The 26,127-nt window shown below is 37.9% G+C and overlaps 1 protein-coding gene across 2 annotated transcripts; it reads left to right on the top strand.

The window, feature by feature from the left end:
• LOC135781147 (GTPase IMAP family member 8-like) lies at nucleotides 1–26,127 on the top strand. 2 transcript variants are annotated; one of them, XM_065291480.2, is made up of 6 exons: nucleotides 1–329; nucleotides 10,517–11,221; nucleotides 19,826–20,530; nucleotides 22,354–22,986; nucleotides 24,376–24,447; nucleotides 25,583–26,127. In XM_065291480.2, exons 2-6 carry the CDS (start codon nucleotides 10,555–10,557, stop codon nucleotides 25,801–25,803), a joined length of 2,298 nt encoding a protein of 765 aa, XP_065147552.1. In that variant the 5' UTR covers nucleotides 1–329; nucleotides 10,517–10,554; the 3' UTR covers nucleotides 25,804–26,127. The 2 variants fall into 2 exon arrangements, with proteins under 2 accessions (XP_065147552.1, XP_065147550.1); XM_065291478.2 differs by lacking the exon at nucleotides 1–329 and adding an exon at nucleotides 1,224–1,409 and having other exon boundaries at nucleotides 25,583–26,125.

Here is a 26,127-nt window from a genome sequence, read left to right as displayed (position 1 = left end):
TGTTCCTAAAATGTAGTATTATACTTTATTTCTAACTTTGTACTTTTCATATGTTTATAATTTCTTGATTTGTTCTTAATTTATTTTCCTTATTTTCCTTTTTTGCTGATCTGAAAAAGATTCGATCCATGGCTCAAAAAAATGTAATGTAATGTTTGAGAACGTGTACAACAAAACGCAGAAGAAGATGATGGCTCCAGGCTGTGAGCCGGCAGCCTCTGATGTTAGGACAGAGTCTTGCAGAAGCAGGAGGAGGAGGATTTCTTTTCTTACTCACACATGACCCTCAACAGAAGGAAAAAGTGAAAGCAGTTATCAGTAACATACATGTGAGTAACTAAAACGAGTACAAAGTTTACAATGGGTTATCAAGTAATAGTTTGTATAGATAAGAGTGCAGCAGTCTTGTTTGTATATGTTAGACTAGAAAATTAAGCAGATAGTGTGTTTAGACTTGTTTATACAATATATACAGTATATACAAACTATTGAAAAGGGGATTAAGTACTTTATCACTGCAATATATCAGAAATATATATAAATAACATTTCTTACAGCCTTCACAAATTCATAGCAGAATTAAATGTGGAAAATCAGCTTTGAAGATTTAAAACATAAGTAAGCTCTGAACATCTCTGAACATAAGAGCTCTGAACATCCTGGCTTACATCTACATCTCAAATATGATTTACTAACACGCACACAATCAACATAAAACACGTGCCTCACCTACTGCACAGTTAAAAATAAAGGTACAAAGTATTTTGTTATTGCTATCGACTTTAGAAACAAATATAATAACTTCTAACTTTAGGTGCTTAATGTTAACATAATTATTACTTAATCTTGACGTTTTAATTCTGTTTAAGAAATTTTAACAAACAAGTATACCTTTTTATTTTATTTTTTTATTTTTTTTAATGGGGGTTGCATCACTACCTTTATTCATCTAAAAACTAATTATAGACATTAATATTTATCTTGAACATACTTTTTATTCATTTATTTATTTATTTCTGTATGTCGTTCAGTATTTAATGTGAAGTCATCTTTATAACTGAGGCTGCTGCCTGTTATATATTGCAATGACTTGATCAAAAACCTGAATTACAAACAACTGTATTTATTGAATCATTTCAAGTTATTGATTTATTGTTAAATCATTAGCTTAGTCAGATCTGATATGCTTTCTGATGTTTATTCAGTCACACAGTTTCAGCATGTTTAGTTTGTCAGTTTTCTGGCATAAACATTCAGACACAACCTTCTGTATGCCTGCAAACAAGATAAGAAGCGCCTCGACCCATACACGTCTTTATTTTATGTAACTGAAAACTTAAAGTAAAAGTGAGTGAAACTGGATTTACTCTGATACTTCTACTGGGACAAGATGTCTAAAACGAACTCACGTAAGCAATACATTTTAAAATACTAGTTACATTATAACTAATCATAACAACAACGACTTAACATTTGACTTCAGTGTAAAAACCAAAAACTTTTGAGGCCAAATTTGTTGGCCACAGGTCAGACAAACTTGCTTCTCTGCTGATATTTGTGATGCAAATGTGATAAAGTGAACGACTACATCAATAATAGGGGAGAGCAGGGGCGAAAGTACCATTTTAATTATTATTACCATTTTTATTTATATTATAAAATTAATTTTAAAAGATAATGTTTTAGACAAATATATTTTTGCTTTGGTCAGTAAACTCACAAGTGTGGTCCATCAATACCAGGTGGTATTTTTGAACAAATGTAAAACGATTTTAGTATAATTTCACTTTGAACATAAGAATAGCGAATTGTTACTTTTGACCCTGTCAGCAGAGACAAAAGTAACACACAACTGGGTCAAAAGTAACAAAACAAGATAGATTTTTGTGTTACACTTGTTTTCATTAAATATACATGACTATGACCTTGTTAATATGTAACTGGAAACATATTTTGTCATTTATCTGTAAAAAATAATGAAATTACATTTTCATTTTAAATTTCAGGTTTATCAAATATTTTAAAAGCAACCAACCGTAGCCTTCAAACTTTAATTGTTAAGAAAAAAAAATTCACGGTATAGTGACGTGTGCCGTGTTTACTTTTTTCACGAATGAAGTGAATTAGATGGTGAATTTGTTAAAAACAAACCTTTTAATAAGTTGCAACCAGAAAAATTTTATATTGAATATTTTAATTGCTGTTTATACTTTTTTCCTGTTATAAAAACATGAATTTTATGTTTAATCGTTGAACTGAAGGTTGGATTAAACATGAAACCCACGTGATCGTTGTCATCAGTGAGGCGACCAATCACAAAGAGCTGTGTCATCATCACAACTCTGTGCAGCTGCTCTGGAGAGGCTGCACTGGCAGAGCTAGCCGGCTACTCTCGAAATGCTCTCGGAATTCAAATCATACATCACAGTCACGTGCCTTCAGCCCCAGCTCAAGCCGGACAAAATTACTAACCGGCATGCACTGCTTCAAGTCAGCCGCCGGTCGGTCTGCGCAGTGCTGCATGAAGTCGAACACATCTATTATCAGGGCTCTGAGAAAATTGCTTTGTTACTTTAGTTCCTCATTAGTTTTGCCCCAGTTCTCCTCGGACGGGATTCGTTTTACAGGGGGACCTCTAAGAAAATCGTGCTTCTCAGAGGTTCTCTTTGTTTTTAATCCCGTCCGAATCGGCCATGTCTGTGTTTTTCTCTGACGACCTCCGTAAGAATTCCAGAGCAATTTTTTTCTGTGTTTGCTGCAATATCTTTTGAAAACACGGTTAATTTTGTGTTTTGGCCAACGTGATCTGCCGTAAGGTCTTACTAATGCGCATATATTGTATTTCCTGAGTCCCATTCATTCAGATATGGATGTTTTTTCGCATTCGGAAAAATAAAATAATTAAATCAAGACAAGCTGAATATCAAACACTGTTAAGTCTGGCCACTGTAATATCATTAACGTTATAAGAAACTCCGTTCAAAGTTGTTCAACTCCGGAATGTTAATGTTAATTAATAAAGATAACAAATTGTTATTAATCATTATTTCTTCATTTCTTTGGGTTTATTATAAGCAGATATTTATATAAAACACGTAGGCTAACGTTACTTTAGTAGGATTTGTATATTTTATTTTGATTTTTTTAAATTAAATTAATAAATTACATGTTCTGTCATAATTTTACATTTAAAGCAAAATATTAAACATTACAAACACGCGTATCCAGAGGACGTGCTCTTTTGCAATGCCCAGAATGCATGAAACAGACACTCCCATCTCTGGAATAGCCTGCATCATTTTAATCCCGTCGAATCGGTACATAAAATCACAGACGTCCTGGGGGACACGTTGAAACTCAAACGTTGTTTGGAAAACTTATCCTGTCCGAATAGTGCTTAAGTCAATAATGTATGCAAAGCAGCAAACACATATGCAGACTGCATACTGTACGTCATCAAGTTTAAGTTAACTGAGCATTACATTCACAAATCATAAGCATAATATAACAATTTACGATTAACTAAGAATAAGAGCCAACTTTATTATTGTTAAAATTCTGAAATAAGACTTAATGACGTATGCAGCCTGGAAATGTGACCTCCGGAGGCTGCAGCCTTTGGATTGAGAAACGGCCATAGTCTGATTTAAATTCAGCGTGGTTACTTTTACCTTTCCATTGTACATGACAAATGATGGCCGAAAACACGGAAAGCAATTCAGAAAGGGGCTGCGTGGGGTGAAAACCATGACAGTTAATTATCCAATTCGAGCCTTGGATGCATTAACGAAAATAAATGTATGCGACTACAGCGCATGTGACACGCCGACCGGAAGTGATGTATTTCAGTGTGTTCCAATTAAAACTGTGTGCAAAGTAAAAATTATAAATTCTTTTTTGTTTCATTTTATCAGTAACAGAATACTTTAAAAGAGATTGATTACTGGTAAGTAAATGATTAACTATAAATATTTTCGTAGACTAAAGGTTCTTGCGCTGGATAGAGCTTCTCTCCCATGCAGGGGTGCCGCTAGAAATTTTGGGCCCTATGAAAAAATAGGGGGTCAGGCCCCCCCATACCCATTTCGTACCAAACATACAATCCAACCTATACTGTAGCTATTCAAAATCTTTGTCTGTAATTTAATAATACAGAACTATTTATTTTGCTATTGTTTTGACCACAGTTATCAGTATTTATAGATACCTAAAATGTCTGCAGCTAAGATAATTTATAGTGCAATGCAAATTTAATTGAAAAATACATTACATTAAATCAAATATTCAGAGAAAATGGAACATTCTTAAAGATTAAAGATAAATGTGACCAAGGGCGTAGGTTTGATTCTGGCATTGGTGGGGACATAAATAAAATGGTCGCATTGCAAAAACTGTTTATCACTGTTTACTTGACATAAACAACAGACAACTCAGTATGCACTTTACTCAGTGATATCTGACTCGCCACCCCCGGTGCCATCCCAAATTTAATATACTATAATAAACAATTTGTTATGTCCTAGAGCCTAATAAACAGTAACTGTTTAAGTCTTTGTAAAAAAAGAAAATCACATTTTAACATATATGAATCCATATTTACTTTATAACATTGAAGAATATGCAATTAATATTTAATTCTTAATTTAAAATGCCAAAAAAATCTCAATGTTGAAGTTGGTATGTATATCATGCTGTTTCCTGAACACAGTTTATTAACGTTTCTGTAGTTCACATTAAATCTTCTTTTCATTAACAGACAGTAAATCAGAAAGTTTAAAATGCAACCTTACATTTTGTCTACATCTGTGCAAGTACTGACCACAGTGCAGTAATGTAAAGTATTCAGCAATCATGACATGAATTCATGTTTTTACCATGTTGGGGTTATTTTCTTTCATGGATTAGGGACCCCCCTAAATAACCTTGCCACCCCATTTATAAAAGGTTGACACAAGTTTGCAACTCCTCAGGTTAACATGGGATTGTCGTGTATTGGTGAAAACACTGTCCTTGAATCATTATGTGACACAGTTTTTTTTGTGCATGAAACGGTTACAGTGAGTATAATAATACTTTATTCCTCACTTACCTGTAGCCCGAATAATCACGCGCTTCTTGTTGAGTGAACTTTGACGCATTGTACAAAGTGAAACCATCCTATCACACTTAGCGAGTAAAGACAATCCCATAAAGTGATGTGATTTAGAGAGGCGGGACTCAAGAAATGCTAATCCAATCATATTAGCAATGTGAGTTAGAGAGGCGGGACTAAAGAAATGCAAAGCCAATCATAATAGCGATGTGAGTTACGGAGGCGGGAATTGCAGAGAACGAAAGCTGTTAACCGTTTGTGTACCACATAGAGCGTTATTTTTACAGAACGGGATGCAAAAGATTTCTAATCTCATTTAAATGATTCCTGAAAAAAATATATAATAAGTAAAAAATAGAAAACACAAGAATAAGACTGACATCAGTGGTTATATGTAAATACAGATTAATCGAAATTATTGCTAGGGACAATTCAGTCTTCCCTGAATATTGGTAGGGACATGTCCCTAGCGTCCCACCCTAAATCTACGCCCATGAATGTGACCATGCCTGTGAAAACCCAGCTGAAGTATTTATTTGTGATTTACTGTTTTCCACATAAAATCATCCTATATAATGTAAAGAACATTTTGTGAAAATATAAACTTGATATCTTTAATATTGACTGAGTAATGTCATGTCAGCGATTGAAATCATAGTGAAATTAATGCCTGAAATTAAACTGTGATGCTTTTTATCTCACAATAAGATTTGAGGCTTTAGTCTGATTTTCAGACACAGTCTTAGTGACATACTGTATACTTGAGCTGTTACACACACGACATTGTAACATTTAAAAATGGCGAACAACAACAATGCATCTTTTCTATGTACATTCTGACTGAAACAAGACTGGGTCAACAATGCTTGACCAATGCGGCGTGGTGAGCTTGAACCTGCTTACATCACGAGGCATTTTTTGGACCCAACATTCAATAGGAAAATTCAACTGCAGTAGCCACCGTTCAACCTGAAGACCGTTCAACCGTTTTTACACCATATATTGTAGTATTGAAACACTTTATATCCAAATGTCAAAAAACATACTAAAATCAATGAACAGCACTAATAAAACCCCATTCTTACAGATCATTAACTAAAAAAAGTTGGTTTAGGGTTTTAATACTCTTTAAGAAAACAGCTATACTGTTATTAAATGATTCTTCAGACTGTTTTTTAATCAACGGGGCTCTAAAATAAAAAATAAATGACAACTATAGCAGATTACGACATTTCCATTGATTTCTTAACCCTTGCAAGTTGAGAAGCTTTAATATACATAATTTGACTAGTTTAGCCTTAGTTGCATTTCAGTTTTGTCACAACCAACTCGATTTACGACTGCATAAAAATCCTTCCTGGCATATTGCGTTACAAAACAAAACAGTGTGTAACCGATCGCATTTCTAGTTTATGTTAATTATCTTATACGGGCTACGTTAATTTAAACAGCTTATAAGGGCTGACTTCACGTTAGAATCATAACATAAAACAGGGAACGTAAATCACCTTGTGTTTTTTTAAACTGAGGTGAACAGAGCGAAGACTTTACAGTGGAAAGAAAACTGCATTGTATTGCTCCAGCGTCACATTGTGTAAACTGCATTTATAGTAAGGAAGTGCACATATGCAGATATCATAGCAAATAGCAGTAAATACACACACCTTGCTCTCTTCTGAAGTTCACGCGCACTGTGAGACCGTGGATTGAAGACGGCGCTAAAAGGCAGAGTAAAGACGGGGCGGGTCTAAGAGGGCTCAGCTTAAGGGGGTTGCGTGTGCGGCACAGTCCTTGGCTGGGGCCCTTAAAAGTTCATGGGCCCTTAGAATCGTCCTAACTTTTCCCCCCTTACAGCGCCCCTGCTCCCATGACAGATTTACAATTAAACTGCAATTTCATTACAACTGCCACTAGGGCAGGGGTTCCCAAACTTTTTTTCCTGCGCACCCCCTTCTATGTCCCAACCGGGTTGGCGCACTCCCAATCCCCGATCAAAAAAAAAAAAACGCTAAAAAGATTTGTTTTTAAAGACTCATGTTTAATCATGCGCAAATAACCAGGGGCCGGCTTCAACAGCCGGACGTTAAGAAGTTGGGTGTAAAGCCCGCCCTACGTCAAGCTTAGCTACGTCTGACATTGTGAAAAATATTTACGCGTGTTGCACCATCTGAAACTACGACCAGACGCAGCTACGCTCAGCGTAGATGATGCGCGCCCCCGTGTATGCATTTAACCACTGTGATATTTAGATGCCATTCGAGTTTACTATGGTAAAAAACGTACACTTACTGCCGTCAGCTAATAGATGATATATGAGAGTTTCCTCATGTTTACCAGTGCGCTCTCCTTCTAGATGCGTGCATAACGTGCAGACCCATCATTCACGAAAGCCTTTACTGTTCGCACAAAAGGTGTATAATAGTTTGCAGATTCATTATAACAGCTCAAGTTTAAAACAAAATTAAATGAAAGCTTTTAATAAGTTCCCTACAGTGTCTTTTTAAGTATTTATGTATTTTATTATATAATTCATTGGTGGTCTCTTTACCATGCATGAAAACACAATGCTCGCGTATCCTGTGCATTATCCTGCACCCATCTCGTCACATTTCATTATTTCTATTTTTGCCATAAAAAAGTCTCTCTCTCTTGGTCCCTCTCCTCCTTCGTGACTAACAACTTTATCATAAGACATCCCACACTTGACAGTTTCCCTGATTTCAGCCAGTTAAGCATATTTATAATATATATGGAATGAATGAAACGAGTTGGCACGCATATAGGGGCTGCAGTGCATAACAGAAGAGCAGTGCGTAGAAAAAGACAGCAGCTGTCTTCTACGTTTCTATCAAAAACTAATTAATTATAGTTTTTATTACAAAGGAAATGTTTACTGTTCATTTTTTTATTTATTTATTGTATGGAAAAATCCCACTTAAAGAAACAGACCGCCATTACATTTTTCCTCTCGCGCACCCCCTGGTGGCAGCTCACGTACCCCTGGGGGTGCGCGCACCACACTTTGGGAATCCCTGCACTAGGGGGTGAACTCCAGACAGTTATATCTGTATGTATCCCCCTTTTTCTTGAACACAGAAGTAAGTGATGTGACGTATTTCCCCTCTTTGTGCGAGACTTCCGGTTCAATAGCCAGCTGGTAGAAAACAGTTTAGTGGGAGCACGCATAAAACATGATTGAAACAGTTAATATTTACTACACTTGCTATGTATGAACCAGTGTGAGGATGAAAATAAGAAGTGGCCTGATACATCATATGAAGATTCAATCATTTTGTGTTGTTGATCCAGTGTGACACTGCGGTCAAGCCAGACGCGGTTTTAAAAAAACAAGGTCAAGCAAGCTGTGATTTAGATTCTGTTGCGCGCCTACTGTGTTATTTATGGTAATTTCTACTCACGTTTCAAGATTTGCTGTACCTACTTCACCCATAAGCATTGTCATTTATGTTGTGTATTATGTCTTGCGCCTGTAATATCCAAGAATGCGTCCGTCTTTGTGAATTAATGATGAGTGTTGCTGTGTACTTTCTGCCAACTGCTCTGGGCGTCTCTCTCTCGCGCATGCGTGAGCATCTGCTGAGCGAGTGGAGCGTGGTGGAGCATGAGAGCATGTTTGTGGCCTTTGTGCTGTGAACTTTTTCTTTTTTCTATATACAGTGAGGGAAATAAGTATTTGAACACCCTGCTATTTTGCAAGTTCTCCCACTTAGAAATCATGGAGGGGTCTGAAATTGTCATCATAGATGCATGTCCACTGTGAGAGACATAATCCAAAAAAATCCAGAAATCACAATGTATGATTTTTTAACTATTTATTTGTATTATACAGCAAATAAGTATTTGAACACCCGTCTATCAGCTAGAATTCTGACCCTCAAAGAAATGTTAGTCTGCCATTAAAATGTCCACCTCCACTCCATTTATTATCCTAAATTAGATGCACCTGTTTGAAGTTGTTAGCTGCATAAAGACACCTGTCCACCCCATACAATCAGTAAGAATCCAACTACTAACATGGCCAAGACCAAAGAGCTGTCCAAAGACACTAGAGACAAAATTGTACACCTCCACAAGGCTGGAAAGGGCTACAGGGAAGGTTCACTGTTGGAGCAATCATTAGAAAATGGAAGAAGCTAAACATGACTGTCAATCTCCCTCGCACTGGGGTTCCATGCAAGATCTCACATGGGGGGTGTCAATGATCCTTAAAAAGGTGAGAAAACAGCCCAGAAATACACAGGAGGAGCTGGTCAATGACCTGAAAAGAGCTGGGACCACCGTTTCCAAGGTTACTGTTGGTAATACACTAAGACATCATGGTTTGAAATCATGCATGGCATGGAAGGTTCCCCTGCTTAAACCAGCACATGTTCAGGCCCATCTTAAGTTTGCCAAAGTTTGCTTTTTGTTCATAATTCCACTAAACATCTTTGGAGGAAGAAGAATGATGAGTACCATCCCAAGAAGACCATCCCTTCTGTGAAGCATCATGCTTTGGGGGTGTTTTTCTGCACATGAGACAGGGTGACTGCACCGTATTAACGAGAGGATGACCAGGGCCATGTATCGCGAGATTTTGTGGAACAACCCCCTTTCCTTCGATTAGAGCATTGAAGATGGGTCGAGGATGGGTCTACCATCATGACAATGACCCGAAGCATATGGCCAGGATAACCAAGGAGTGGCTCTGTAAGAAGCATATCAAGGTTCTGTCTCCAGACCTAAACCCAATAGAGAATCTTTGGAGGGAGCTCAAACTCTGTGTTTCTCAGCAACAGGCCAGAAACCTGACTGATCTAGAGAAGATCTGTGTGGAGGAGTGGGCCAAAATCCCTCCTGCAGTGTATGCAAACCTGGTGAAAAACTACAGGAAACGTTTAACCTCTGTAATTGCAAACAAAGGCTACTGTACCAAATATTAACATTGATTTCTCAGGTGTTCAAATACTTATTTGCAGCTGTATCATACAAATAAATAGTTTTAAAAAATCTTACATTATGATTTCTGGATTTATTTATTTTTTGGGATTATGTCTTTCACAGTGGACATGCACCTACCATTTCAGACCCCTCCATGATTTCTAAGTGGGAGAACTTGAAAAATAGCAGGGTGTTCAAATACTTATTTTCATCACTGAAATATGCAATTTCTAGCTTGTGCATTATAATAAATAAATACAGAACTTGTTTACATCGCTCCAAACTCATTAATTTCTTCTCAACACCTTACACTCAAGGTCATCTGTGCTTTACTGTAAATAAATCATGTAGCCTATATTAACCAATCAGCAATAAGAAGTTTAACATCATATGTTTATACTTTTCAACTCTATAACAGATTCTGTAATGTGATTATCTTCATACAAAATCATTTTAAATAAGTGTTTTGTGTATTTGTAACAGGTGACACCCAGAAGCTCTCAGATCTGAGGATTGTGTTAATGGGATATAAATGTGCTGGTAAGAGTTCATCAGGAAACATCATCCTGAACAGAGAGGAGTTTGACTTGAAGAGATCTGCTCAGTGTGTGAAGAGACAGAGAGAAGTAGCAGACAGACACATCACTGTGATTGAAGCTCCTGGATGGTGGAGAAATCAACCTGTAGAAGAGAGCACTGAGTTACTGAAAGAAGAGATTTTACTCAGTGTGTCTCTGTGTCCTCCAGGACCTCACATTGTTCTTTTGGTTATACGTGCTGACAAGAGATTTAAATATGTTGAGAGAAAAGTATTTCAGGGTTATGTTGATCTTCTGGGTGAGAGAGTCTGGAGTCACACTATAGTGCTCTTCACTCATGGAGACTTTCTAGGAGACACAACTATAGAGAAACACATTGAGAGTGAAGGTGAGGATCTCCAGTGGCTGGTGGAGAAATGTGGGAACAGATATCATCTTCTGAACAATAACAACAGAAGTGATGAGACTCAGATCAAAGATCTGCTGGAGAAGATAGAGGAGACGGTGACAGAAAACAACGGCTGCTGTTTTGAAATGGACAGAAAGATTTTACAGGCGATGAAAGACAGAAGGAGAACAGAAGAAGAAAGAGCAGAGGAACGAATGAAGAGGATGAAAAAACAGAGAGAGATGATCAGATCACAGATGAGTGAGTAAACATCACAGTGATGATTTAAAGAGTTCACACTTACAAATAAGTCAGATAGAATTAATGATATGCGTATTTAGCGTGCTGTCCGAGGAGAGGGCTCTGAGCTCGGCATTTGGCCCGAGCCCGGAGCACTCCTCAACAAAGAGAGGGCTCCGGGGTCTGTATTAGGCCCGAACCCAGAACAACCCCCCCCCCCATTCAGGTTAGGAAGTAACCAAGTAAGTGTGAGGAGACGGGGTGGTGGAGGGATGCTAAGAACTATCGAAGAACGTAGGCGAGTTGGCTGCATTTTTATATATGCTTCCACTGATGCCGATCAGGTGGACGCCTGATTGCTGATTGTTGACAGCTGGTCGTAATTACTAGATCGATTGGCAGATTATTTGAACGTGCTCCTCTCTAACTTTGTTAATAAAACATCATTTAAAGAGTTCACACTTACAAATAAGTCAGATAGAATTAATGATATGCGTATTTGGCGTGCTGTCCGAGGAGAGGGCTCTGAGCTCGGCATTTGGCCCGAGCCCGGAGCACTCCTCAACAAAGAGAGGGCTCCGGGGTCTGTATTAGGCCCGAACCCAGAACAACCCCCAAAAATTGCAAACTAATGTCGGACAGCAGCCGGAGGTTGTATTGGTAGCCCCCCAAAAAACTTGCAGAAAGTGAAGTTGGAAAAATATTTTTTTTTGTTGGAGGCAGAGCTCCTGCGGGAGCGGAGGAAACATCAGCGATGCAGCGGTAGAGAAATGATGTGAAATTAACCCCCCAAAAAAAGTGAAGGGTAGGAGAAGGTATTTGCAAAATCGAGCGTGACTGTTCAACCGGGAGGGCTCTCGCAGCATCCGACGGGGCTTGATGCTCACAGCATCGGACGGGTAAGCCCCGCCAGCAGTTGAACAGGACGCATAGCGCGAGCGTAATTCGGGATCGAGTTTAACCGTTCAACCGGGAGGGCTCTCGCAGCATCCGACGGGGCTTAATGCTCACAGCATCGGATGGGTAAGCCCCGCCAGCAGTTGAACGTGATTTGGGATCGAGTTTAGCGCGAGCATGATTTGGGATCGAGTTTAGCCGTTCGACCAGGAGGGCTCTCGCAGCATCCGACGGAGCTAAATGCTCACGGCATCGGATGGGTAAGCCCTGCCAGAAGTTGAACAGTAAGCTATTATGAACGGCACTAGCGTGATTGGGGATCGAGTTAAGCCGTTCGACCGGGAGGGCCCTCGCAGCATCCAACGGGAGCTTTGGAAGAAATTGCTCACGGCATCGGACGGGTAGGCCCCGCCTGCAGTCGAAATGAGGGTGCCCACTGCAGTCGGTCGGGAGGGTTCGACCAATGCTTCAAAGGGGGCTGGGACACGGGAAAAGCCCCTTGCCTCCTATGAATGGGGAACCCACACCAACACGAATGGGAGCGTCCGGCGACGTGCAAATCAGCACAAGTTGTGAGAATTAACGATTAATTGGTTAAGGCTTGTTACACGTGATGTGGAAGCGGATGGATCTAAGCATTGGCCGGTAACCGGTTTCAAGGTATACTGACTGAGGTTTTAAAGGCTCGAGGTTTCAAAACCACTAACATTTCTGTGATACTATTTCTGAGGCATGAAGTGTGTTTATACAAAAATTATTAAATCATCTCATGTAATTGATTTGATGTTTACATTTAATATATATTAAAGAATATTATAATTTAAGTGCTTTATTTTAACCTGGAATACATGTGTTGCTTAAAATAAAATGTATTGTCCAGTTGAAAAGTTGTTTGTATACACAGACATTTGAAAATAACATATTTTAGTGTTGCTATGGCAATACCGCAACACTGAAATCGTGGTATTTTTGCTTGAGGTTATCATACTCTCAAAATCTCATACCGGCCCATGCCTAGCTGGATCTGCTGTAGATTTGAAAGTTTGATGACCAGCGGCCCAGGGTTTGAATTTGTTTTTTGTGGAAGTCCTTTTTTGTACAGCTGCGTCTATGCGGAAGGAATGGTTTGAAATAAGGGGGTCCACTGTGATGCTGGATTGGAGTAAAATGGATTGCCTGAATATTGTTGAGGATTTTGGTGGCTGCGGTAAATTTAGAAGCTGGGGGCCATGTAGACACGAAACAGCGACCTTGATAAAACCGCCCTGAAACGTATTGAGGGAGCATTGTCGGTATACGATAGGATATACACAGGGAGAGAAACCAGAATGGTGTAAAACAGACGGACCATTCAGTTGTTTAAGGAAGGTCATCCATAACGGACCTCGTTGTGGCCTTAGCTGTTTAGGGAGATTTGATCTTCAAGCACGTAAACGATAACATAAAATAGAGGACATGCGGGATGAAAGGGTGGCCTTGCGGGATTATGCATAATACAACACAATGCATAATGTGGCCAAGTAGCGATAGCGGCTTGCGTTTAGAACCATTTGGATTGTTTAAAAGTGTGGATGCGACCAGAATTATCCTGTCAATTTTATTATATAATAACGAGCTCAGTGAAAACCCTTTGAATTGTGAGAAGGTCATATTAAGAATTCATATTGCAGGTGAATGACATAAGGAATTGCATGATGTTTTATTAACAAGGTTCGGGAGGAGCACGATCAGATAATTAACTAATCAAGCACAGGTGCATCTAATTTGGTAATCAGCCAAACACTACATATACAGACATCCTACCTACCTCAGTCTATCGTGATTGTTTTCGGATATCCCTCCACCACCCCAACTCGCCACTCTAATCTGTTCTATCCCAGTTTGGGATGGGGGAGTTCTCCGGGTTCGGGCCATACCCTGGATTCGGAGTTCGAGCTTCACTCCGGATCCTGAGCCCTCCCCCAGGACAGCACGCCAAAATATGCTTACTTTCGCAATCAGATTAGATGTAAGGGCGAACTCGTGAAATAGTTGTTAAAGCGAATCCAGAAAATTGTTTCTGGTAGCATATCAGAAATCTTAGGCTGCTTTGCTACTAAAATACATTAACAGTGCCAACGTATGTAGATTAAGTGCCATGAATCCGGGTGAATGGGTATAACTTTAAATGCAGAAGTGATGACCACTTTGCCGGTTGAGCGTTGAACTGGCGTTTTTTGATCAGTTATAACTTGGTCAATGCCATGATAGTGAAGAGAATTTCTTTGATGGCATTTAACAGAAACCATGTCACTGCGATTTAAAATACAATCTGTAGGAGTTGACAGTAAATGCGTGTGCATATACTATAGCGCTTAGCCAGTGTTGGGGAGTAGGTACAAGTAGCCACGCTACTAACTTAACTACATGTTTTCTGTAGTTGGATGGTAGTTTAGATACTTTTAAAACGGTTTAGCTTTAGCAGTAGTGAAAAACATCTGCCAAGTAGCAGTAACCAAATGCAACATTTGTGTTGTGGTTCCACAATAACTTTTTGCACTGAGTGCCGCAGTGTCTTTTTGTAGATCACAAATTTAGGTTGTTCATTACTGCTCTATTGTTACGTCACGCGGCTTTGCGGAGATCATCAGATAATTACGTACAGAAAGTGCAGAAGTAAAGTCGACAGTCATATTATATTGTCCGTGGTAGAAGTGAGGCATGACGGCAGAATCTAAAGATGTAAAGATTAATTGCCCATGGCCATATTTGTTCAAGTTTATGTCTTTTTAAGAAACACAGTAAAGCGTACACGTTCGTAAGTAAATTGTGCAAACCAAAACATTTGTCTGTCTGCGTCAAAAACTTCAGGTAGCCTACATGCGAGTGAGTAATCACGGTTTTAAATTAATCCTCCTGTTTAATACATGTTAACGTTACATGTTTTAATAAACGCTGTTGAATATAACTGGCTATAGCAATACGATTTTCTATACATTTTAAGTTAAATGTTGACTTAACATTTTGCACATCGGTAATCTCTTCAATTCAAGGATAAACAGCACGGCAGCTTACTGTTGTCGAACATGTACTATTCGGAGTGCCCATGCTTATTTTAGCTCATTGTCGGATGCGTCCGAAGGAACTGTTCTGGATTCAGTCTACCGGTGGCTTGGTACCGTTGTATCAGTATGCATGCTGTGAGGAACGTGCATACATTAACAACACGGTCTCAGTTCAGTGTAATGTTGAAGTAACTGGGAGCTGTAAGGAAAGGTCTGTATGGTAAATAGATTATGCAGTGGAATATTGTCTTATTTTGAGTCAGAGTGACTATTAAGCACACCTGAAATCGAGTAACGTTAGATCATGCTGTTTGGAGACGCCATAGTTTTAAAAATGATTCAGTCCAATTTGGAGTAATGGTTCGACCTGTTCGCTTTAAACAAATCGTTCTCTTGAACTTAATCTTTTAAGCAGGCATCATTAATTGTCACGAAAGGCTTTTTGTCTTTCAGCGTCACTGGGTTTAAACGCTGCTCGAGACTGGGCAATAAATACAGATGCTTTTCAAAGCTTCAAATCAGTTACAGTAAATTAATCGTTTTGACAAAGAGATTCACCACTTCGACAAACTCGAAACACCTGAATATGGCGCCACCTGCTGGTGAAAACGTTGTAAAAGCGACGAGATTTTAGTCCAAACTTTTACACGTCATACAAAATCATTGCAAATATTTTCTAAAAATATGTTTAAGAAAAGATGTATTTAACTTAAACAAAAACGCAAATAACTTTACTTGGTGGTGGCTTAAAAAAGATCATTAAAACGAACTCCCCTTTAATTATGCACATGTTGGTCATTAAATCTGTCTATAAAGCGGTCATGCGAAGCCGGGAGCGCACCTGGCTACCGCCACTTGACCGAACCCGAGACTGCCTAAGGAAGGTGGCCTGAGCTCGATTGCAATAGAACTGTGGTAACCCACAGTCTGAGCGAAACACAAGTATCTCGGAACCGGGCGCGCAACCCGTCCGGGAAGCAAAGTAAGCTGCGCATGCGCCTTGGTCGATGACATTGATCATACGTTTTCACAACGCATGATCACCATGCCAACTGAGAAACTCTGCATTCAAAAACAGATGCGCAGCCGTCGCTCCCCCGGCCTGAATGAGAACAAAAAACTTATTATACGAGCGCAATGGTGATGACGCGAGACTGCTCAAGTGAACCGGGGTTTGATTTACTCGAGTGACGGTAAAACCAGACCGATGCTGCGGGGGGGCGCCGGTATTCAGATACGATCGCAATCAGGATCGGACCGCAGCAAGCGAGCCTAGTACCCCAAGAAAAAAGCCCCAAGACATTCGGACCTGTGCAGGTAGCGGAGGCAGCCTCACGCTTGTGGGGATAGGGTGGAAGAAGGGAGGTGAGGAAGAAAATAAGGCGTCCGGGCCTGTGACGGTAGCGGAGGCAGCCTCGCGCTACAGTCGGGCCACGGACAGAGGAGAGAATTAGATACAGATAGAGAAGCTTGTGCTGGCTGAGTCTGTGCCACTGATGGAGGCATGCTCACGCAGAGTAAAGGAAAGCTGTGGTGAGGGGTTCAGTGGAAATTTAGAGTTAATTCCCCTTTTTCCTTGTCATGGATTCAGCCGCTGCCAGGCCCTCCGGCCTTGCTAAGAACTATCGAAGAACGTAGGCGAGTTGGCTGCATGTTTATATATGCTTCCACTGATGCCGATCAGGTGGACGCCTGATTGCTGATTGTTGACAGCTGGTCGTAATTACTAGATCGATTGGCAGATTATTTGAACGTGCTCCTCTCTAACTTTGTTAATAAAACATCATATAAATACTGAGTATCTTCAGTAATGAATTCATGAAAATATAAAAATTCCCATGATAAAAAACTGCTGCAAACATGATTAACAATAAAGTTCACGTTCATTTTATTTATATAGCACATTTAAAACAGAAATAATAAAACAAATGTAGGATTAAACCAAATGAAAATATAAAGGATAATTTTTGATATGCCAAAGAAAACAGATATGTTTTATAGCGACTTAAAATAGACAGAGGGGTTCTAATCTTAACTCTATGGGTATATCATTCCATAACTGTGGCCCTCTTACAGAAAAGGCTCAGTCTCCTTTACGCTTAAGGAGGGTTTGTTTGCCTGATCTTAGGCTTCTGGAAGGAGAGTATGGATGCAATAATTCGGATAAATGTTTTAGGGGCCTGATTATGCAGTGTTGATTATGTATTTGTAAATCTGTAGTTGATATGCAACCAGTGAAGAGTCCTGAGAAGAGGGGTGATGTGACTTTTACACTTTAAGAAATCTTGCAGCAGCATTCTGACTTATAACGGGGCAGGAAACATGCCCATATAAGGGAATAAAAACGTTCCAGATGGAATATCTTCGCTTTACAGTGTCATAGAGAAATGGGGGTGGACTCATTTTACTCAGGCATCCAATCAGTCACTCAGGATCGTCCCATAGCTATTGAGCCACGCCCCTAGCAACCATTTTTGGGCACCCTAGCAACATCTCCCATAGACTGCCATTATTAAATGCCCAGATGGATATCTTTGCAGCACAGTGTCTCAGAGACATGGGGGTGGGCTCATTTTACTCAGGCATCCAATCAGTCTTTTAGGATTCTTATTGAGGTATTAAGCCACGCCCCTAGCAACCAAATATGAGCACCCTAGCAACATAATAAACAAAGCCTTATATCTTTGGATCCGAACATCATAGAGACATGGGGGTTGGGTCTTTTGGTCATGTTAGCTTCATGTTAGCTTCATGCTTAGTCATAATAGCTTCATGCTAGTTTCTTGCTAGCTTTATGCTAATTTTATAATAAATCTTGCTAACTTCATGCTAATTCATGTTAAAATCATGCTAACTTCATGCTAATTCATGTTAGCATCATGCTAGCTTCATGCTAATTCATGTTAGCATCATGCTAGCTTCATGCTATTTCATGTTAGCATCATGCTAGCATCATGCTAATCATGCTAACATCATGCTTATCATGCTAGCATCATGCTAACTTCATGCTAATTCATGCTAACATCATGCTAGCTTCATGCTAATCATGCTAGTTTCATGCTAGCTTCATGCTAATCATGCTAACATCATGTTAGCTTCATGATAATCATGGTAACATCATGCTAGCTTCATGCTAATTCATGCTAACATCATGCTAGCTTCATGCTAATTCATGCTAGCTTCATGCTAGCTTCATGCTAGCTTCATGCGAATCATGCTATCTTCATGCTAGCTTCATGCTAATCATGTTAGCTTCATGCTTATTCATGCTAACATCATGTTAGCTTCATGCTTATCATGCTACCTTCATGCTAATCATGCTAGCATCATGCTAGCTTCATGCTAATTCATGTTAACATCATGTTAGCTTCATGCTTATTATGCTAGCTTCATGCTAATCATGCTAGCAACATGCTAGCTTCATGCTAATCATGCTAGCTTCATGCTAATTCATCCTAGCATCATGCTAGCTTTATGCTAATCATTCTAGCTTCATGCTAATCATGCTAGCAACATGTTAGCTTCATGCTAATCATGCTAGCATCATGCTAGCTTAACTCTTTCCCCGCCATTGACGAGATATCTCGTCAATTAAGAGAAAACGCTTCCCCGCCAATGACGAGATTTTCCGTCTTTCCGCAATACCGCTATTATCCACCAGGTGGCGCCCTTCCGCAACTTTTTAAACCCGGAAGTATTGCCCTATGGCAAGCTGCTGCATGTCCGTGTCTGTTTTAAAGATCGCTCTGAATGTGATCTGTATGAAAAGTCCGTCACAAATATGGAATTATTTTTGCTTTTTGCTCAAAATATGGTGTTTTTGCAAAAACCTACCCATATTCAAAAGCTGATTGCAAAAGAACCACTAAAGGTAGGATGAAACGGTTTTTTTTGTTTGAAAGCAGAGGGTCTGTTCTTTCATTTGGTATATTGTATGTTTATATATTTAAAGAAGAACATTTTCTGGAAGGCATTAAACTTTGGTGAAAATCATGAAAAACGCTGGCGCTGGCTGGCAACTTTTTTTAAAAACGATGTCGGTGAAAGAGTTAATGCTAATCACGCTAACATCATGCTTGCTTCATGCTAATCACGCTACCATCATGTTAGCTTCATGCTAATCATGCTAGCTTCATGGTGGCTTCATGCTAATCATGCTAGCTTCATGCTAATCATGTTAGCATCATGCTAGCTTCATGCTAATCATGCTACCTTCATGCTAATTCATGCTAGCATCATGCTAGCTTCATGCTAATCATGCTAACATCATGCTAGCTTCATGCAAATCATGCTAGCATCATATTAGCTTCATGCTAATCATGCTAACATCATGCTAGCTTCATGCTAATTCATGCTAGCATCATGCTAGCTTCATGCTAATCATGCTAGCTTTATGCTAATCATGCTAACATCATGCTAGCTTCATGCTAATCATGGTATCATCATGTTAGCTTCATGCTAATCATGGTAACATCATGCTAGCTTCATACTAAAACATACAAACAGCCAGATAGGCTTCTAAACTAAACTTCTGTCAAACCGTTTTAAACGTTCAGGCTACGCTTTTTCAAGCCAACAAAAAGTTTGTCAACAAACTTTTCTATCTAGTTTTAAACCTGTTGTTTTTATCTCTGTTGCTTTTCAGCACAGTATAATTGAAGTGTGTTTTATGTATTTGTTACAGGTGACACGCAGAAGCTCTCAGATCTGAGGATTGTGTTAATGGGGGATAAATATGCCGGTAAGAGTTCATCAGGAAACATCATCCTGAACAGAGAGGAGTTTGACTTGAAGAGATCTGCTCAGTGTGTGAAGAGACAGAGAGAAGTAGCAGACAGACACATCACTGTGATTGAAGCTCCTGGATGGTGGATTGATGAACCTGTAGAGAAGAGCACTGAGTTACTGAAAGAAGAGATTTTACTCAGTGTGTCTCTGTGTCCTCCAGGACCTCACATTGTTCTTCTGGTTATACGTGCTGACACTAGATTTAAAGATGTTGAGAGAAAAGTATTTCAGGGTTATGTTGATCTTCTGGGTGAGAGAGTCTGGAGTCACACTATAGTGCTCTTCACTTTTGGAGACTTTCTAGGAGACACAACTATAGAGCAACACATTGAGAGTGAAGGTGAGGATCTCCAGTGGCTGGTGGAGAAATGTGGGAACAGATATCATCTTCTGAACAATAAGAACAGAAGTGATGAGACTCAGATCAAAGATCTGCTGGAGAAGATAGAGGAGACAGTGACAGAAAACAACGGCTGCTGTTTTGAAATGGACAGAAAGATTTTAGAGGAGATAGAAGACAGAAGGAGAGCAGAGGAAGAGAGAGCAGAAGAACGAATGAAGAGGATGAAGAAACAGAGAGAGATGATCAGATCACAGATGAGTGAGTAAACATCACAGTGATGATATAAACACTGAGTTTCTTCAGTAATGAATTCATGAAAATATAAAAATGCCCAGGATAAAAAACTGCGGCAAACATGATTAACAATAAAGTTCAAGTTCACTTTATTTATAAAGCACATTTAAAACAGCCATAGGACTGACCAAAGTGCTTTATAATAAAAGAGTGGAAGTGAAAATAGACTGAGAAAAATAATATTAAAGCAAGAAATAACTAGAGCAAATACAATTAAACAATATAATAATTCACAGAGAAAAAATAGTACTAAGACAAGAAAATAATAAAACAAATGTAGGATTAAACTAAATAAAAATGAAAAGGATAATTATTGAAAACAAAAGAAAACAGATACGTTTTTAAAAGTGATTTAAAATAGACAGAGGGGTGCTAATCTTAACTCTATGGGTATATCATTCCATAACTGTGGCTCTCTTACCGAAAAGGCTCAGTCCCTATTACGCTTAAGTCTTGAAAAGGGGACAATGAGGAGGGTCTGTTTGCCTGATCTTAGGCTTCTGGAAGGAGAGTATGGATGAAATAATTCTGATAAATGATTAGGGGCCTGATTGTGCAGGGGTGATTATGTATTTGTAAAAACAAATTAAAGTATTTTAAAACGAATTCTGTAGTTGATATGCAACTTATGATATTATATATTTTTAAGAAATCTTGCAGCAGCATTCTGAACTAATTGTAAATTGTTTCGCCGACACCAAAGTATAGAGAGTTGCAATAATCTAGACGAGAGATGATTATGGCATGAACTGCCATCTCTAAGGTTTTGTCAGTAAGTGCTTAATTTGTGATAAAATGAATAAGTGATAAAAACTTGATCCAATCACATCTGAAACTTGTTTGTCAAGTTTTAAGGACTCATATAAGAGAATAAATTAAATAAGTTGCAACAAAAACTCTTTTCATCCGCTGCTATTGTTTGTAATAAATAAACATTTTGCACTTCCAGCCACAGAAAAAGATTTTTTTTCTTAAACAGTCCCATGATTTTCAGGGTTTAAATGTGAAAATAGAAAAATGTCTAGTACAGTTAAAGACAATATAATAAATGTAATTATTTGAATTGTATACATTTTCTTTTAAGTACAAAAACATTATTATTTGAAATATTTTAATCAGAATGGACCCATTATCTATGTCCTATATGATGGTGGTCCAAACTCAAGAATACCTAAAATTGTCTGAACTGCGATCTAAAATTGTGTTATGTTGAAATGTTTAACAACAGTGAGATAAACTTTTACAGTAATTGTACTGTACACACTAATACAGTAATTTGTTATTTTTCTATTTTTTGTATCAGTGCCACAACAACACATGATCATGGTTCACCAACTCTTGATGTTTTTATATTTTTGTGGTTTATATTTTTTGTAATTAATCACACAAAGACTAACTATAGAGTATAATGCCAGAAAATTTAGTAACATTTACTTTTTAAATATTATAGTTATTAGATTTATAATAAATAAATGATAAGACACAGCTGTCAGTATAATCTTATTTCAAGTACAATGGGATTTAACAATGGGATGTGTATTAATCGCAGAGAAAATCACTAAAACAAATTTGCTATGAAAAGGATAAATCAGTTATTGACCATTCGGCATCAAGAATTTCCATTAATTTGCCTTAATATTTCCATAATCCTTTTGTCTGTTCTTTTAAATGAATAGTCAATCCTCTGGTAAATGTTACATTTGTTATTTTAAACCTGTTGTTTTTATATCTGTTGCTTTTCAGTACAGTATAATTTTGAATAACTGTGTTTTGTGTATTTGTTACAGGTGAAACTCAGAAGCTCTCAGATCTGAGGATTGTGTTAATGGGGTATAAATGTGCTGGTAAGAGTTCATCAGGAAACATCATCCTGAACAGAAAGAAGTTTGACTTGAAGAGATCTGCTCAGTGTGTGAAGAGACAGAGAGAAGTAGCAGACAGACACATCACTGTGATTGAAGCTCCTGGATGGTGGACAACACCTGTAGAGAAGAGCACTGAGTTACTGAAAGAAGAGATTTTACTCAGTGTGTCTCTGTGTCCTCCAGGACCTCACATTGTTCTTCTGGTTGTACGTGTGGATGACAGATTTAAAGATGTTGAGAGAAAAGTATTTCAGGGTTATGTTGATCTTCTGGGTGAGAGAGTCTGGAGTCACACTATAGTGCTTTTCACTTATGGAGACTTTCTAGGAGACACAACTATAGAGCAACACATTGAGAGTGAAGGTGAGCATCTCCAGTGGCTGGTGGAGAAATGTGGGAACAGATATCATCTTCTCAACAATAACAACAGAAGTGATGAGACTCAGATCAAAGATCTGCTGGAGAAGATCGAGGAGACAGTGACAGAAAACAACGGCTGCTGTTTTGAATTGGACAGAAAGAGAGCAGAAGGAGAGAAAGCAAGATCACAGATTAGTAAGTGAATACAGTGTTTATCTAATGAAACATTCATTAACAAGTTGTTTGTCATTTCACATTTGCTAACTGCTAAGCACCAGTGCCTTTAAAGTCTAAGGGTTGAGCCTTTGTTTGGGAACTTGGTGTTTTGTCTCCCTTGGTTCGATTCATTTGTAAACACAGCAATTGCGCTCAGATCCCCACCAAACCACTGCTTCGTGACCCCCTGAATGAGGTGGTCTTGACCCAAATGCAAATGAACTCTGGAGCGGTTCAGTATAAGTGTGAAAGCAATCCAACCCAACAGACCAATGAACAGGCTGTCTTATTGCTTTATTAACCATGAATATACCTGATAGTTCTTTGGTGAGGAATTCTGGTGAAAAGTCAATGTAATTGAAAACTAAAGCGCACCTGTTCCTTATAAAATGTCTTCTAATTGCTCTTCTACTAAATAGATACATGGTAAGAATGTTGTCCCACCTACGTTTTGATTCCTGCTCCCAATAAAAAAGTAATATAGCCGCAGTTACAAGCCACACAATAATCTTGCAAAACTGCTGTCTGTCAATCTTGACGGACAACTTTGAGCGGAAAATAAACGGATGCATTTTGACAAATTAAAGGAGAGTTTACTTGCATGTGACTATTAACAAAGTCTGGTTCGTTTTGGAAACATTGCCTTGTGAATGCGAACCAAACCAAGATGAAATTGCAACAATGTAGCCATTTAACCCCCGGTTTCAGAACAAAGCAATCGATCTATAGGTCTGAAATACCCTAAATGTTTTTAATAATGAACCGTTTTCTCATTTCCATCTTTGTAAAGCAAAGTCGTCAAATAGAGGGTATGCATTGACATCACTTTTCTACGTACATTACTTAAATATTAAATGTAAAACAAAAACTTGTATTTATGAAATGTAATAGAGTACAAATTATGATAATATGCTTTGGAATGTATGTTCTCCAAAGAAAAACACGGATAAAATACAAATACTTGAAAAAAACTTTTAAGTAGAAAGTAAAACCTTTGCTTGATAGTGACCCTAGCAGCTTGTCAACCCACCTGTGGTCCGTGGATGTTGCATTTACTTCTCCTTTCAGCGTTTTTGGCAGTCTGTAAAATTATCCGAATTCTTGTTAATCTGTTAGTACAGTCTATCACACAACAGCTTTTTCCCATTTCCCATTTATCAGGTTTATATTTAAAATATTTAAAACTCTTCTTAGGGAAAAGTGAAATGCTAAAAACATTTATGATATGAATGATGCCTTTAATTTATGCTTTTTAAAATTCTCTTATGAATACTTTTAAGCAGGAAATAATTGTTTTTATAGTTTCTAAATATAAAAATGTTCTTATACTATCTTACAATGTTCTTTTTTCTTGATCATTATTTCCAGTGGCTGAAGATGAGATGTTTGATACAGTCTCTCTGATGAGTTCTGCTTACGGTTCTGTCAGATCTCTATCAGGTGAGGGCAACACATCATTTTTGTTCACTCACTATTTATACCACCAAATAAAATATTTTGAATAATGTTCACATTGATATACTGAAAGAGTTTTGAAGGGCAGGTACTCAAGTGAAAAATTAGGGCACCAAGTTCATAAATGTTTATTTGAAAAAGTTACATACAGTAACACATCTTTTATTTACTTATTTATAATATTTTTTATAAGTACATCAGTTCATGTCAAATTCTTACATGTAATAAATATGTTCATTTAGAATAATAAGATACTGTATAGTGCTGTTAACAATTAAATCAGTGTCATAAAATATGTGTTTGCATATAAAAATGAATTTGATAAAGCACTTGTTTGAGATTACTTTACTGTATTATGTTATAAATTAAAAGCATCAAGATTTACTGGCGCAAGTTTAAATGTTACAAAAATAGCTAATATTAAATGTTAAGGCAACATATAAAAACATTGTGGGTTTAAGTCACATCAGTTAGAAGTGGATGCTTGATGTGCATGTGTGTTAACTGTGGCGGCATATTGGTAGTTCAATGATACGTATTGGTACCTAAAAAGAACATATTTGTAGCTATATGGTACATATTAGGACATTCCTAAAGGGTACTGCCCCAGTGACAGCTTTTGTACATATATTTTTGACAGTGTACCTTTTAATAAATGCTTCATTTTTAAAGTCTTTTGTGTTAAACGAAAGTCTTACTTAGAACAATATTATTAAAGGGACATTTCACCCATTTGCATAAAGCTTTGTATAGTTAGAACCCCAGTCATTTTTTTGAATGGTCGTGCATAATTTTCTCAGTTGCTGCCGAGACAGGAGAAATACAGATTTCAGTTTTGCAATTCCTTCTTTCAATTATGTAAAAACCATCATTTTGCATCATTGAAAGAAGGAAGTCCAGTATCTTTGTTGAGGGGGTGCGACTACAAACACCCCTTTTCTCGGTCAAATAGGCACCAAATTCTAAATGTATGTTACATTTCGACTACAAATATGACACTTTCTATAAAGATTAATGTTCCTACGGGTGAAATACTCATTTAAGAAAACAGAAAATAAGTATTTGTTTCTAAATGTTCTCAAACTATCTAACAGTCTTCTTTTTTCATCATTATTTTCAGTGAGAGGAGATGAGGTGTCTGATACAGTGTCTGTGATGAGTTCTGGTTATGGTTCATCCATATCACTTGCTGCATCAACATGCTCTAACGACAAATTTATCAACTTTACCGATGGATCTTCACACTCCACTTCTGAGCCTGAGGAACATTTAGGAACCAAAAGAACAAAGAACCCACCCAGGATCTTAACTTTATTAAGAGGAGGCAAACAGAATAAATGAGAAGAGAAAAAAGATACTGTAATGCTGTTATTCATAAAAGAAGTAACACACAAAATATATTAAATAAACTGTCCCTGACTTAACATAAATTCTTTAATAAAGATTGAATCCATCCTTCTAAGAAATTATTAGTGTCACAGAGCACTTATAAAAATATTAATGTTAATACAGCAAGTAAACTCATATTGTGATCTATATGCAATTTTCTATATTAAAGAGATTATTAAAAAAAACTCAAAGTAGGACTGGCAAAATCAATGTTTATTTAGAAATTAAATCAATATATAGTGGTTAAAACTTGAGTGCTGTCTTTTTTACAAACCT

Source organism: Paramisgurnus dabryanus, chromosome 23 (assembly GCF_030506205.2).
Source record: "Paramisgurnus dabryanus chromosome 23, PD_genome_1.1, whole genome shotgun sequence".
Taxonomy (NCBI): domain Eukaryota; kingdom Metazoa; phylum Chordata; class Actinopteri; order Cypriniformes; family Cobitidae; genus Paramisgurnus; species Paramisgurnus dabryanus.
Note: the sequence above shows the minus strand (reverse complement) of the source record. Positions and strands in the feature narration are given on the sequence as shown.